The sequence below is a fragment of the Cherax quadricarinatus genome, chromosome 89, assembly GCF_038502225.1.
Source record: "Cherax quadricarinatus isolate ZL_2023a chromosome 89, ASM3850222v1, whole genome shotgun sequence".
Taxonomy (NCBI): Eukaryota; Metazoa; Arthropoda; class Malacostraca; order Decapoda; family Parastacidae; genus Cherax; species Cherax quadricarinatus.
The window spans coordinates 7761183-7774185 of record NC_091380.1 but is presented as its reverse complement, the minus strand read 5'-3'; the positions used below and the strand labels follow the sequence as shown (position 1 = coordinate 7774185).

Sequence of the window (13003 nt, the reverse complement as noted above, 5' to 3'; positions counted from 1 at the left end):
GCATGTTCTTTTAGTACAAGCTCTGTATCTTTCCCAGCTCTGATTATCTCTCAATCTCTCCTACCTTGAAAGGAACAGTCATCACTGAGCAATATTTTAATTGAAGGAACACAAATGATTTAAATGGTGGCAGATGCAGTTCACTCTGAATAAGTGTCAAGTCCTAGTTCTTGGGAATGAAAATAACCCTTATACTTATAAGCTAGTGATGTAAAGCTTGATCATACAGAATGTGAAAAAGACCTAGAAGTTATGGTAAGCAGAAATCTGAAGCCAAGACAACAGTGCATAAGTACAGTGGACCCCCGCTTTACGATCACCTCCCAATGCGACCATTTATGTAAGTGTATTTATGTAAGTGCATTTGTACGTGTATGTTTGGGGGTCTGAAATGGACTAATCTAATTCACAATATTCCTTATGGGAACAAATTCGTTAAGTACTGGCACCTGAACATACTTCTGGAATGAAATAATATCGTAAACTGGGGGTCCACTGTATTTGGATTTATATCAGGAAGTATAAACAACAGAAGTCCTTTTGTGTTACTGTCTGGTGTGAATGTTTTAGTTTCTTCTCCGTATGGTTCAAACGATCAGGTGAAATTGCAATGTTTACACTCGTACAACAGGTGTGGTGAAGGTGACGCCTGGACACAGCCAAGAAGATTTTGATGTGGGTCAGAGACACAACCTCCAGCAACTCACTGTTTTTGATGAAAAGGGAAAATTAACAGATATAGTGCCAGAATTTAAGGTGAGATCATGAGGGGTGTTAATGTTACAATTTTATAACTGTAGTGTAAGCATGCCTCAGGCAAGACAGTGGAGTGAATGATGATGAAAGTTTTTCTTTTTCGGGCCACCCTGCCTTGGTGGGAGACGGCCGATGTGTTAATAAAATAAAAAAAAAATCATCATTCTTGTAATTGTATGTGATTCAATAGCATGGTTGCTGTGGAAATGATGCATGTGCAGTATGTAATTAGGGTAAGGGGTTATTGATTTAATGGTCAAGATCTGTTATTTTCATGTAGTCGGACTTGAGTCCTGGAAATGGGAAGTACAATGCCTGCACTTTAAAGGACGGGTTTGGGATATTGGCAGTTTGGAGGGATATGTTGTGTATCTTTATATGTGTATGCTTCTAAACTGTTGTATTCTGAGCACCTCTGCAAAAACAGTGATAATGTGCGAGTGTGGTGAAAGTGTTGAATGATGATGAAAGTATTTTCTTTTTGGGGATTTTCTTTCTTTTTTTGGGTCACCCTGCCTCGGTGGGAGACGGCCGACTTGTTGAAAAAAAAAAAAAAATCTGTGGATGGACAGCATCTAGTAGTGGACAAAATTCGTTCAGATCTGCTTGTTACAATCCATAAATTCTGCTTCATGACTCACACCCTGTGAATGCAGTGGCTGGGTTGGTAGCACAATCAGCTCACACACTGAGTGGCTGTGATTCAATCCCCGGCTGGATGGAAACATTGGCCATGCTTCTCTACACCTGCTGCCCAAGTTTGCTAGCAGTATGTACCTGGGTGTTAGCTAACTGTTGTGGGTGGCATCCTGGGGGATGGTAGTATACCTTAGGTAGGGCTGGGCTTTGAAATAAGCTGAGGTAAGACAACGGCTCTTGGCCTGTAAAATTGATGTGTAAAAAAAGAAATGTATTTGTATTCTGCACAGAACCTGCCAAGATTTGCAGCGCGCCAAGCTGTGATAGAAGCATTAACCGAGATGAGACTATATCATGGCTCTAAGCCCCACCCCATGATGGTGCCACGCTGCAGTCGAACCCACGATATTATCGAGCCTTTGCTGAAGCCTCAGTGGTGAGTCTTTGTGAGTTGTACCTAACTATACACCAGCCACCACTCTCCTATTTTAGCCCATCAAATAGGGATGCCTTGATGCCAGTGAAAGGCTTTTGATCCAATGAATTGAAGCAAACCCTTCCCTTAGCTAAATTAGGAATGTAACTTGCCTTTAAGTTTGCAACCTCCTGTGTCTTTCTTGAAGTACAGTGGACCCCCGGTTAACGATATTTTTTCATTCCAGAAGTACAGTATGTTCAGGTGCCAGTACTGACCGAATTTGTTCCCATAAGGAATATTGTGAATTAGATTAGTCCATTTCAGACCCCCAAACATACACGTACAAACGCACTTACATAAATACACTTACATAATTGGTCGCATTGGGAGGTGATCGTTAAGCGGGGGTCCGCTGTATATTGTTTCTGAAGGTAAATGAAATAAAGATGCAATCAATTGTTGTACATTTATAATCATGAATTAGTATCTTAACATTTACAGTACTGTATATATCTTAATTTTTAAAGCATAAAGTTGCTTAAGTTTAGAGTAATGAGTGTTGAAAAAAGTCCTTTGTATGTGGGTATGTGGAGCAGTTTAGGCCAGCTTGAAGATTAATAATAATAATGTACAAGTCTGTAAGTCTAGAACTTTGTTGTGTCTGCGTCCCCTCAAGGGAGGTTCCTTGATGCTGGTGAGGGGCTCTTGATCTAGGGAATTGGATCTGTGCTCCAGTTCCCTGAATCGAGCCTGAATGCCTTTCATCCATTCCCCTTCCCACAGGTGCTGTATCATCCCTATGGGTTTAATGCTCCCCCATGATGATAATAAATGTGTCTGCATCAATTTACCTAATAGATTTCATTCCACATTTCTGTAGTCTGTTATATTGATGGTTTACTGTATTATGTATACTTAGAACAAGATTACTGGTTAGCTGGACTTGAGTCCTGGAGGTGGGCAGTACAATGTCTGCACTTTAAAGGAGGGGGTTTGGGATATAGCTATTTGGAATGACATTTAAACTATCATATCTGGGTGCCTCAACACAGACAGTGATATTGTGTGAATGATGGTGAATGTGTTTCTTTCTTTTTTTGATCACCCTGCCTCGGTGGGAGATGGCCAGTGTGTTGAAAAAAAAAATTACCCTAAAAGCAGAATTTTGAATTCAGTTAACAGCAACTCTGCTTAATACAAATGTAAGTTTTTATTTCTTTATGCACTACAAAATAATATAGAGGTGCTAATGTTGCAGTTTTATAACTATAGTGTAAGTGCATCTCTGGCAAGACAGTGATGGAGTGAATGATGGTGAAAGTTTTTTTTTTCGGGCCACCCTGCCTTGGTGGGAGACGGCCGATGTGTTAATAAATAAATATTCAAATTCAAATTCAGATTTTTCTTTTCTTTTATGCAGTACACTGGTAATGTGATTACATGTAATAAAACATTGGTAGGCACAAAAAAAGCCACTAGTATACATTGAATTTCAGATCAATTAATCACTAATTACTAATGCACTTCAGGTTCATTAGGTGCAGTGATATGGCTGCTAAAGCTATTGATGTTGTTCAAAAAGGTGAGCTACATATCTATCCTGAAACTTACAAGAAAACGTGGAATGAATGGTTGGAGAACGATATTGACTGGTGTGTTTCTCGGCAACTTTGGTGGGGCCACCAAATTCCTGCTTACTGTGTGACCTCGGAAGACGGGGAGTTTTGGGTTGCTGCACGATCCAGAGATGATGCAAAAAGCAAAGTTGCTGAGAAAGAAGGTTAGTCTTTTTTAATGAACTATATAAAAGTGAAGGGATTCAGGGAAACTAGTTAGTTGGACTTGAGTCCAGTGCCTGCACTCTAAAGGATGAGTGGGTATTTTTGCAGTTTGGAGGGGCATCTGTACTGTGGTATCTGCATGCCTCTGACAAGGTAGTGATAGAGTGAATACACAAATAACCTCCACATAGAAGAGAGGAGCTTGTAACGATGTTTTGATCAGACTGGGACCATTTACAAAGTCACACTAACAAAAAGGAGAGAAGGAGGGAGTATATATAGGCCAGCAGACAGGGACAGGACAAGAGAGGTAGTAGATAAGGAAGAAGAGAGGTAGTGGTAGTGGTAGTAGTAGTAGTAGTAGTAGTGGAGCCAGTCAAATACTTAGATAGAGGAGCACTGCAAGGGTAGGAGCAAGAACACAGAGGGGGAAAATAATAAGGACAAATACCCAAGGCAGAAAAAAGAAAACCCAAAGGAGAAAGAGGAGAGGGGAAAGAAAAAAGAATCAGGTTAAGTCATGGGTGTTCTGAAGTTTGGAGCATTTTACATTGTACATGTAATGGGAGAGGAAGGCATCTACAGAGACAAAGCCACGACTAAGATTCATACAAGGAAAGTTGTGTATAAGGGAGGATTCAGCCAGACGGCGACTGTGAAAGTTAGAAGTAGGGAAGACAGTTTTAGCAGAAGACCAGTCAATAGGATGGCTGTGATCTCTGACGTGACAGAAAAGAGCATTGTTGGTGTCGGCAAGCCTAACACTACTTTTGTGCTCCCTAAGTCTGTCAGAAAGAGAATGGCCAGTTTTTCCAAAGCAGTGAAGAGGACAGGAGGAACAAGAAATAGAGTAGACACCAAGAGCAGCTGTAGAGGGAGGAGAGGTATGAACTAGATTAGTGTGAAGAGTGTTAGTCTGGCAGAAAGTAAGTTTGATGTCTAAGGAACAGAGGAAGTTGTTGAGATTAGAATCTTAATGCTGGCTTTGTTTCTGTAGATGCCTTCCTTTCCCATTACATTGGAAAATGCTCCAAACATCAGAACACCTGTGACTTACCCTGATTCTTTTTTTACCCCTAACCCTTTTCCCCTTTCCTATTTCCTCTTTCTCCTTTGGGTTTTCTTTCTTCTGCCTTGGGTATTTGTCCTTTATTATTTCCCCCCTCTGTGGTTTTTGCTCCTACTCTCTGTGGGCCCTTAGCTCCCTTGCAGTGCTCCTCTTTCTTAGTATTTGACTACTACTACTACTACTACTACTACTACTACTACTACTACTACTACTACTACTACTACTACTACTACTACTACTACTACTACTACTACTACTACTACTACTACTACTACTACTACTACTACTACTACTACTACTAGTACTACTACTACTACTACTACTACTACTACTACTACTACTATTACTACTACTACTACTACTACTACTAATAACTACTAACAACTACTACTACTACTAACTACTACTACCACCACCTCTACCTTTCTTCCTCCTTTCCTACTACCTCTCTTGTCCCGGCCCTCATTTTCTCCTTTTTGTTAGTGTGACTTTGTAAATGGTCCATGTCGGTTCGGAATGTTGTCGTAAGCTCTTCTCTTCTGTGTGTGGGTTATTTGTGTATTGTTCCAGTCATGGTATTGTGCCTTTTATTTTTTATTTATAGAGTGAATGATGATGAAAGTGTTTCTTTTTCAGGTCAACCTACCTCAGTGTGTTAAAAACAAAGGAGTGACCCATAAGAGGAATCACATTCACCATCACTCACTCCCTAGTGGTTTCTCACTAAGGTAGGGTGACCCAAAAAATGAAACACGTTCAGTGTAACTTTAACAAAAACAAAGTTATGAATCTAAGAAAGGAGGCCAAAAATACAGTACTGTACAATCTAGGAGTGAAAAACTCATAAAAACAGTAAGAAATAAAAAAAATCTAGGAATTAACACCCCTCCAAATGTGTCTCCTGAGGCATATAAAAACAGAATAACATCAGCTCAGTAACTTAGCTTGCAAAATTGAGTGACTTCAGGAGCTTAGATAAAGACTCTTTATAATGGTACTTCATAAGTGCAACCCATTCTTGAATACAGTGCCAGTGTAAAACCCCACATCTAGTGAAACTTGAGTGAAACTTGAGTGATGCAGAGGAGAGTATCAAGAACTTGAGAGTGCAGAGGAGAGTATCAAGAACTTGAGAGTGCAGAGGAGAGTATCAAGACATACCTGAACTGAGGAGAATGAACTATGATGAGAGACTGTACAAACTAAATAACAAAAAAGGCACAATACCATGACTGGAACGATACACAAATAACCTGCACAAGAAGAGAGGTGCTTACGACGATCTTTCAGTTCGACCTGGACCATTTACAAAGTCACACTAATGAAAGGAGAGTGGGAGGGAGTATATATAGGCAGGAGGTGGTAGTAGTAGTAGTAGTAGTAGTGAAGTAGAAGGTAGTAGTAGTGGGGAGGTAGTAAGGAGAAGGAGTCAGTCAAATACTAAGAAAGAGGAACACTACTAGAGACCTAGGTGCCCACACAGGGTAAGAGCAAGAAAACAGAGGGGGGAAAATAGATAAATAAATAATAAAGGAACACATACGCAAGGCAGAAGAAAGACAACCCAAACTCTCTATTTCTGGGAACTCTTCTGTCTTCTGCCTTCCCTATATTTCTGGTCTTTCTAATCTCAACAACTCTCTCCGTTCCTTAGACATAAAACTTACTTTCTGCCAGACTAACACCTTTCGCACCAATCTCGTTCATACATCTCCTCCCTATACAGATGCTCCTGGTGTTTACTCTGTTTCTTGTTCCTCCTGTCCTCTTCAATACTTTGGAGAAACCAGCCAATCTCTTTCTGACAGACTTAGGGAGCACAAAAATAGTGTTAGACTTGCCAATACTAACAATGTTCTTTTCTGTGCGTCAGAGATCACAGCCATCCTACTGACTGGTCTTCTGCTAAAACTGTCTTGCCTATTTCCAACTTCAACAGTCACTGTCTGGTTGAATCCTCCCTAATACACAACTTTCCTTGTATGAATCTTAGTCCTGGCTTCGTCTCTGTAGATGCCTTCCTTTCTCACTACATTGCAAAATGCTCCAAACTTCAGAACATCCGTGACTTAACCTGATTCCTCTTTTTTTTCTTCTTCTTCTCCCTCTTCCCCTTTCCTCTTTCCTTTTTCTCCTTTGGGTTGCCTATTTGTTCCTTCATTATTTCTTTATCTATTTTCCCTCCTCTGTGTTCTTGCTCTTACCCTCTGTGGACACCTAGCTCTCTTGCAGTGTTCCTCTTTCTTAGTATTTGATTGACTCCTCCTTACTACCTCCCCGCTACTACTCCTACCACCTCCTGCCTATGTATACTCCCTCCTACTCTCCTTTCATTAGTGTGACTTTGTATGGTCCAAGTCAGACCGAAATGTCATCGTAAGCTCCTCTCTTCTATGTGCGGGTCATTTGTGTACTGTACAAACTTGGTGTAATGTCACTGGAGGAGTGGAACATGATCATGACATAATATGCTGTGGCACATGTACAAGATAGACAAGGATGAGCTTTCAAACCATGGAACGGATAGGGTTTGAACCCATGGGAAGTGAGTTCCCACTTGTGTAGTTTGTTTGCAATCATTGTATTACAGTTTGGTGATTAAGGATGAACTCTGTTAGCAGAGATACAACAAGAACAGGTGAATATGGTTGGCCATCTACCATTGAAGTATGGTGACCCGAAAAAGAAACACTTCCACCATCATTCACACCCAAATTAGCCCCAGAGATATTTGGTAGCACTTCATAACAGTTGGAGTAGTAAATAAACAGAATAAGTTAGTTTATTTATTTATACACACTCATCTGAGTTTTCTTTGATTTTATCTTAATAGTTCTTGGTCTTATTACTTTTCCTTTTATATCCATGGGGAAGTGGAATAAGAATCTTTCCTCCGTAAGCCATGCGTGTTGCAAAAGTCAACTAAAATGCCGGGAACAATGGGCTAGTAACCCCTTTTCCTGTAAAGATTACCAAAAAGAATAAGAAGAAGAAAATTGTCAAAGTGGGATGTCTGAATGTGCGTGGATGTTGTGCAGATGATAAGAAAGAGATGATTGTGGATGTTATGAATAAGAAGAAACTGGATGTCCTGGCTTTAAGTGAAACAAAGCTGAAGGGGGTGGGAGAGTTTCAATGGAGAGGAATAAATGGGATTAGGTCAGGGGTTTCAAATAGAGTTAGAGCTAAAGAAGGAGTAGCAATAATGTTGAAGGATAAGCTATGGCAGGAAAAGAGGGACTATAAATGTATTAATTCAAGGATTATGTGAAGTAAAATAAAGATTGAATGTGAAAAGTGGGTTATAATAAGCGTGTATGCACCTGGAGAAGAGAGAAGTGTAGAGGAGAGAGATTTTGGGAAATGTTGAGTGAATGCGTGGGGAGTTTTGAATCAAGTGTGAGAGTAATGGTGGTTGGGGATTTCAATGCTAAAGTGGGTAAAAATGTTATGGAGGGAGTAGTAGGTAAATTTGGGGTGCCAGGGGTAAATGTAAATGGGGAGCCTTTAATTGAGCTATGTGTAGAAAGAGATTTGGTAATAAGTAATACATATTTTATGAAAAAGAGGATAAATAAATATACAAGGTATAATGTAGCACGTAATGAAAGTAGTTTATTAGATTATGTATTGGTGGATAAAAGGTTGATGGGTATGCTCCAGGATGTACATGTTTATAGAGGGGCAACTGATATATCGGATCATTATTTAGTTGTAGCCACAGTTAGAGTAAGAGGTAGATGGGAAAAGAGGAAGGTGGCAACAACAAGTAAGAGGGAGGTGAAAGTGTATAAACTAAGGGAGGAGGAAGTTCGGGTGAGATATAAGCGACTATTGGCAGAAAGGTGGGCTAGTGCAAAGATGAGTAGTGGGGGGGGTTGAAGAGGGTTGGAATAGTTTTAAAAATGCAATATTAGAATGTGGGGCAGTATTAGAATGTGGTTATAGGTGGGTGGGGGCAGGAGGAAAGAGGAGTGATTGGTGGAATGATGAAGTAAAGGGTGTGATAAAAGAGAAAAAGGTAGCTTATGAGTGGTTTTTACAAAGCAGAAGTGTTATAAGAAGAGCAGAGTATATGGAGAGTAAAAGAAAGGTGAAGAGAGTGGTGAGAGAGTGCAAAAGGAGAGCAGATGATAGAGTGGGAAAGGCACTGTCAAGAAATTTTAATGAAAATAAGAAAAAAATTTGGAGTGAGTTAAACAAGTTAAGAAAGCCTAGGGAATGAATGGATTTGTCAGTTAAAAACAGAGTAGGGGAGTTAGTAGATGGGGAGAGGGAGGTATTAGGTAGATGGCGAGAATATTTTGAGGAACTTTTAAATGTTGAGGAAGAAAGGGAGGCGGTAATTTCATGCACTGGCCAGGGAGGTATACCATCTTTTAGGAATGAAGAAGAGCAGAATGTAAGTGTGGGGGAGGTACGTGAGGCATTACGTAGAATGAAAGGGGGTAAAGCAGCTGGAACTGATGGGATCATGACAGAAATGTTAAAAGCAGGGGGAGATATAGTGTTGGAGTGGTTGGCACTTTTGTTTATTAATAAATGTATGAAAGAGGGGAAGGTACCTAGGGATTGGCGGAGAGCATGTATAGTCCCTTTATACAAAGGGAAAGGGGATAAAAGAGACTGTAAAAATTATAGAGGAATAAGTTTACTGAGTATACCAGGAAAAGTGTACGGTAGGGTTATAATTGAAAGAATTAGAGGTAAGACAGAATGTAGGATTGCGGATGAGCAAGGAGGTTTCAGAGTGGTAGGGGATGTGTAGATCAAGTGTTTACATTGAAGCATATATGTGAACAGTATTTAGATAAAGGTAGGGAAGTTTTTATTGCATTTATGGATTTAGAACAGGCATATGATAGTGGATAGAGGAGCAGTGTGGCAGATGTTGCAAGTATATGGATTAGGTGGTAAGTTATTAAATGCTGTAAAGAGTTTTTATGAGGATAGTGAGGGTCAGGTTAGGGTATGTAGAAGAGAAGGAGACTACTTCCCGGTAAAAGTAGGTCTTAGTCAGGGATGTGTAATGTCACCATGGTTGTTTAATATATTTATAGATGGGGTTGTAAAGGAAGTAAATGCTAGGGTGTTCAGGAGAGGGGTGGGATTAAATTTTGGGGAATCAAATTCAAAATGGGAATTGACACAGTTACTTTTTGCTGATGATACTGTGCTTATGGGAGATTCTAAAGAAAAATTGCAAAGGTTAGTGGATGAGTTTGGGAATGTGTGTAAAGAACATAAGAACAAACATAAGAAAGGAGGAACACTGCAGCAGGCCTGTTGGCCCATACTAGGCAGGTCCTTTACAATTCATCCCACAGGTAGAAAGTTGAAAGTGAACATAGAAAAGAGTAAGGTGATGAGGGTATCAAATGATTTAGATAAAGAAAAATTGGATTTCAAATTGGGGAGGAGGAGTATGGAAGAAGTGAATGTTTTCAGATACTTGGGAGTTGACATGTCGGCGGATGGATTTATGAAGGATGAGGTTAATCATAGAATTGATGAGGGAAAAAAGGTGAGTGGCGCGTTGAGGTATATGTGGAGTCAAAAAACGTTATCTATAGAGGCAAAGAAGGGAATGTATGAAAGTATAGCAGTACCAACACTCTTATATGGGTGTGAAGCTTGGGTGGTAAATGCAGCAGCGAGGAGACGGTTGGAGGCAGTGGAGATGTCCTGTTTAAGAGCAATGTGTGGTGTAAATATTATGCAGAAAATTCGGAGTGTGGAAATTAGGAAAAGGTGTGGAGCTAATAAAAGTATTAGTCAGAGGGCAGAAGAGGGGTTGTTGAGGTGGTTTGGTCATTTAGAGAGAATGGATCAAAGTAGAATGACATGGAAAGCATATAAATCTATAGGGGAAGGAAGGCGGGGTAGGGGTCGTCCTCGAAAGGGTTTTAGAGAGGGGGTAAAGGAGGTTTTATGGGCGAGGGGCTTGGACTTCCAGCAAGCGTGCGTGAGCGTGTTAGATAGGAGTGAATGGAGACGAATGGTACTTGGGACCTGACGATCTGTTGGAGTGTGAGCAGTGTAATATTTAGTGAAGGGATTCAGGGAAACCAGTTATTTTCATATAGTCGGACTTGAGTCCTGGAAATGGGAAGTACAATGCCTGCACTTTAAAGGAGGGGTTTGGGATATTGGCAGTTTGGAGGGATATGTTGTGTGTCTTTATATGTATATGCTTCTGAACTGTTGTATTCTGAGCACCTCTGTAAAAACAGTGATAATGTGTGAGTGTGGTGAAAGTGTTGAATGATGATAAAAGTATTTTCTTTTTGGGGATTTTCTTTCTTTTTTGGGTCACCCTGCCTCGGTGGGAGACGGCCGACTTGTTGAAAAAAAAAAAAGTTAGTATTGGCATGATGGAATTGAAAATAAATGTGAGAAGGCTCAATCATGTCAGTTGGTGGGACCAAGAACCTGAGTTCATCTTTGCAAACTTAACCCTTAAACTGTCCAAACGTAGATCTATGTTTGCACGTGTAGTGCTCCGAATGTAGTCCTAGGTTTTTATTACGTAAGAAACAATGTAAAATAGAACGTAGATCTACGTTTGGAGTGCTATGCGTGTGAACGTAGATCTACGTTTGGAGCGCTACACGTGCAAACGTAGATCTACATTTGGATAGTTTAAGGGTTAAATACCATAAATGGGTAATCATACAAATTTGTTTCATCTTGTTGCAGATACCAAAATCACTATTAACCCTTAAACTGTCCAAACGTAGATCTATGTTTTCACGTGTAGCGCTCCGACCTTGATTTTCTCCATAAGAAAGCATGTAAAAAATGCACAGCGTACTAGTGGCTTTCTTGTGTGCCAAACAATAGTTTGTTACATGTAAACTACATTATTGTATACTGCAGAAAAGAAATAAGTATGTATTTTGTATTGTGTAAGAGATTCTTCTACTGGGTAATGGAACACGTGTTGTTGACAATTTTAACTACCTTGATATGAGCAAAATAAAGTCAAGATTGCTGCCGTATATGGAGGACCCCACTTATACAGCAGGTTAGGTACCAGGCTACTGCTGTACAGGGGGACCCCACTTATACAGCAGGTTAGGTACCAGGCTACTGCTGTACAGGGGGACCCCACTTATACAGCAGGTTAGGTACCAGGGTACTGCTGTACAGGGGGACCCCACTTATACAGCAGGTTAGGTACCAGGCTACTGCTGTACAGGAGGACCCCACTTATACAGCAGGTTAGGTACCAGGCTACTGCTGTACAGGGGGACCCCACTTATACAGCAGGTTAGGTACCAGGCTACTGCTGTACAGGGGGACCCCACTTATACAGCAGGTTAGGTACCAGGGTACTGCTATAGTACAGCAAAAAGTAGGTCAAGAATTATGTATGTATCTAACTGTTTCCTGTTAGATATAGGAGTTAATGAGGCTTATTTGTAGTGTTCTAAATATACAGAAAACAGTGACTCTTGCTTAATATTGTGATTATGTTCTTTATAAGAGTGAATCTTAGTAAGAACATCCATGTAACTTCCAGGTATCTCTGAGTCGAGCATTGTATCAGTGTGTCAAGATGAGGATGTACTGGACACGTGGTTCTCCTCAGCGCTGTTTCCCTTTGCTGCCTTCGGATGGCCTAGACATACAGATTGCTTGGAGCATTTGTATCCCACCACCCTCCTTGAAACTGGTCATGATATCCTGTTCTTCTGGGTGGCTCGGATGGTTATGTTGGGACTTCACCTCACACAGGAGCTGCCGTTTAAGGTACAATACATTCAGCTTTTATTAAAGTAACTTTTATTTTGCCATATTAGCTGCTTCTGACCTTGGTAGGGACACTCAAACAAAAGAAATACTCTCACCATCATTCATTCAATAGCTTTTTGTGAAAAATATGCAGACATCATAATAATAATAATAATAATAATAATAATAATATTTCAGCATGATGGAATGTTTGTACAGAGATAGTTGACATTTAGTTATGCCTGCAGAAAGCCTGTTGTTATGCAGAACACATGCTTTTGCCTGCTTTTCACAAACTGCTATTGAATGAATAATGGCGAAGGTATTTTGTGTTGTAGGTCATCCTACAAAACTGCAGCTTCTGTAATTACAGAAACACTGATCATTAGCAGTTTAGCAGTAATGTTGTTGGCTGTGAATGATATTCTGTTAAGTGTCTAGTTGATAATGTCTTCGGACACATAGTATCATCTTGTGGCTTGGTCTTTAACCTGGGCTCCAGGTTGACACGTACTCAGTCAGGCTGTTAGTACTTGCAGGCTGAAATAGGTATCACATCCTGGTTGATCATGAACTTTTGTAGAAATCATGATTCCTCTTGTA

General features: G+C 40.3%; 1 protein-coding gene across 1 annotated transcript in view; it reads left to right on the top strand.

Moving 5' to 3' along the window:
* LOC128697220 (valine--tRNA ligase) overlaps positions 1-13003 on the top strand; it is an 81173-nt gene that overhangs the window by 27361 nt on the left and 40809 nt on the right. The window contains exons 7-10 of the mRNA XM_053788783.2: positions 632-756; positions 1686-1831; positions 3343-3593; positions 12189-12418. Coding sequence (XP_053644758.1) covers positions 632-756; positions 1686-1831; positions 3343-3593; positions 12189-12418 — 752 coding nt within the window. The remainder of the gene's footprint in view (positions 1-631; positions 757-1685; positions 1832-3342; positions 3594-12188; positions 12419-13003) is intronic.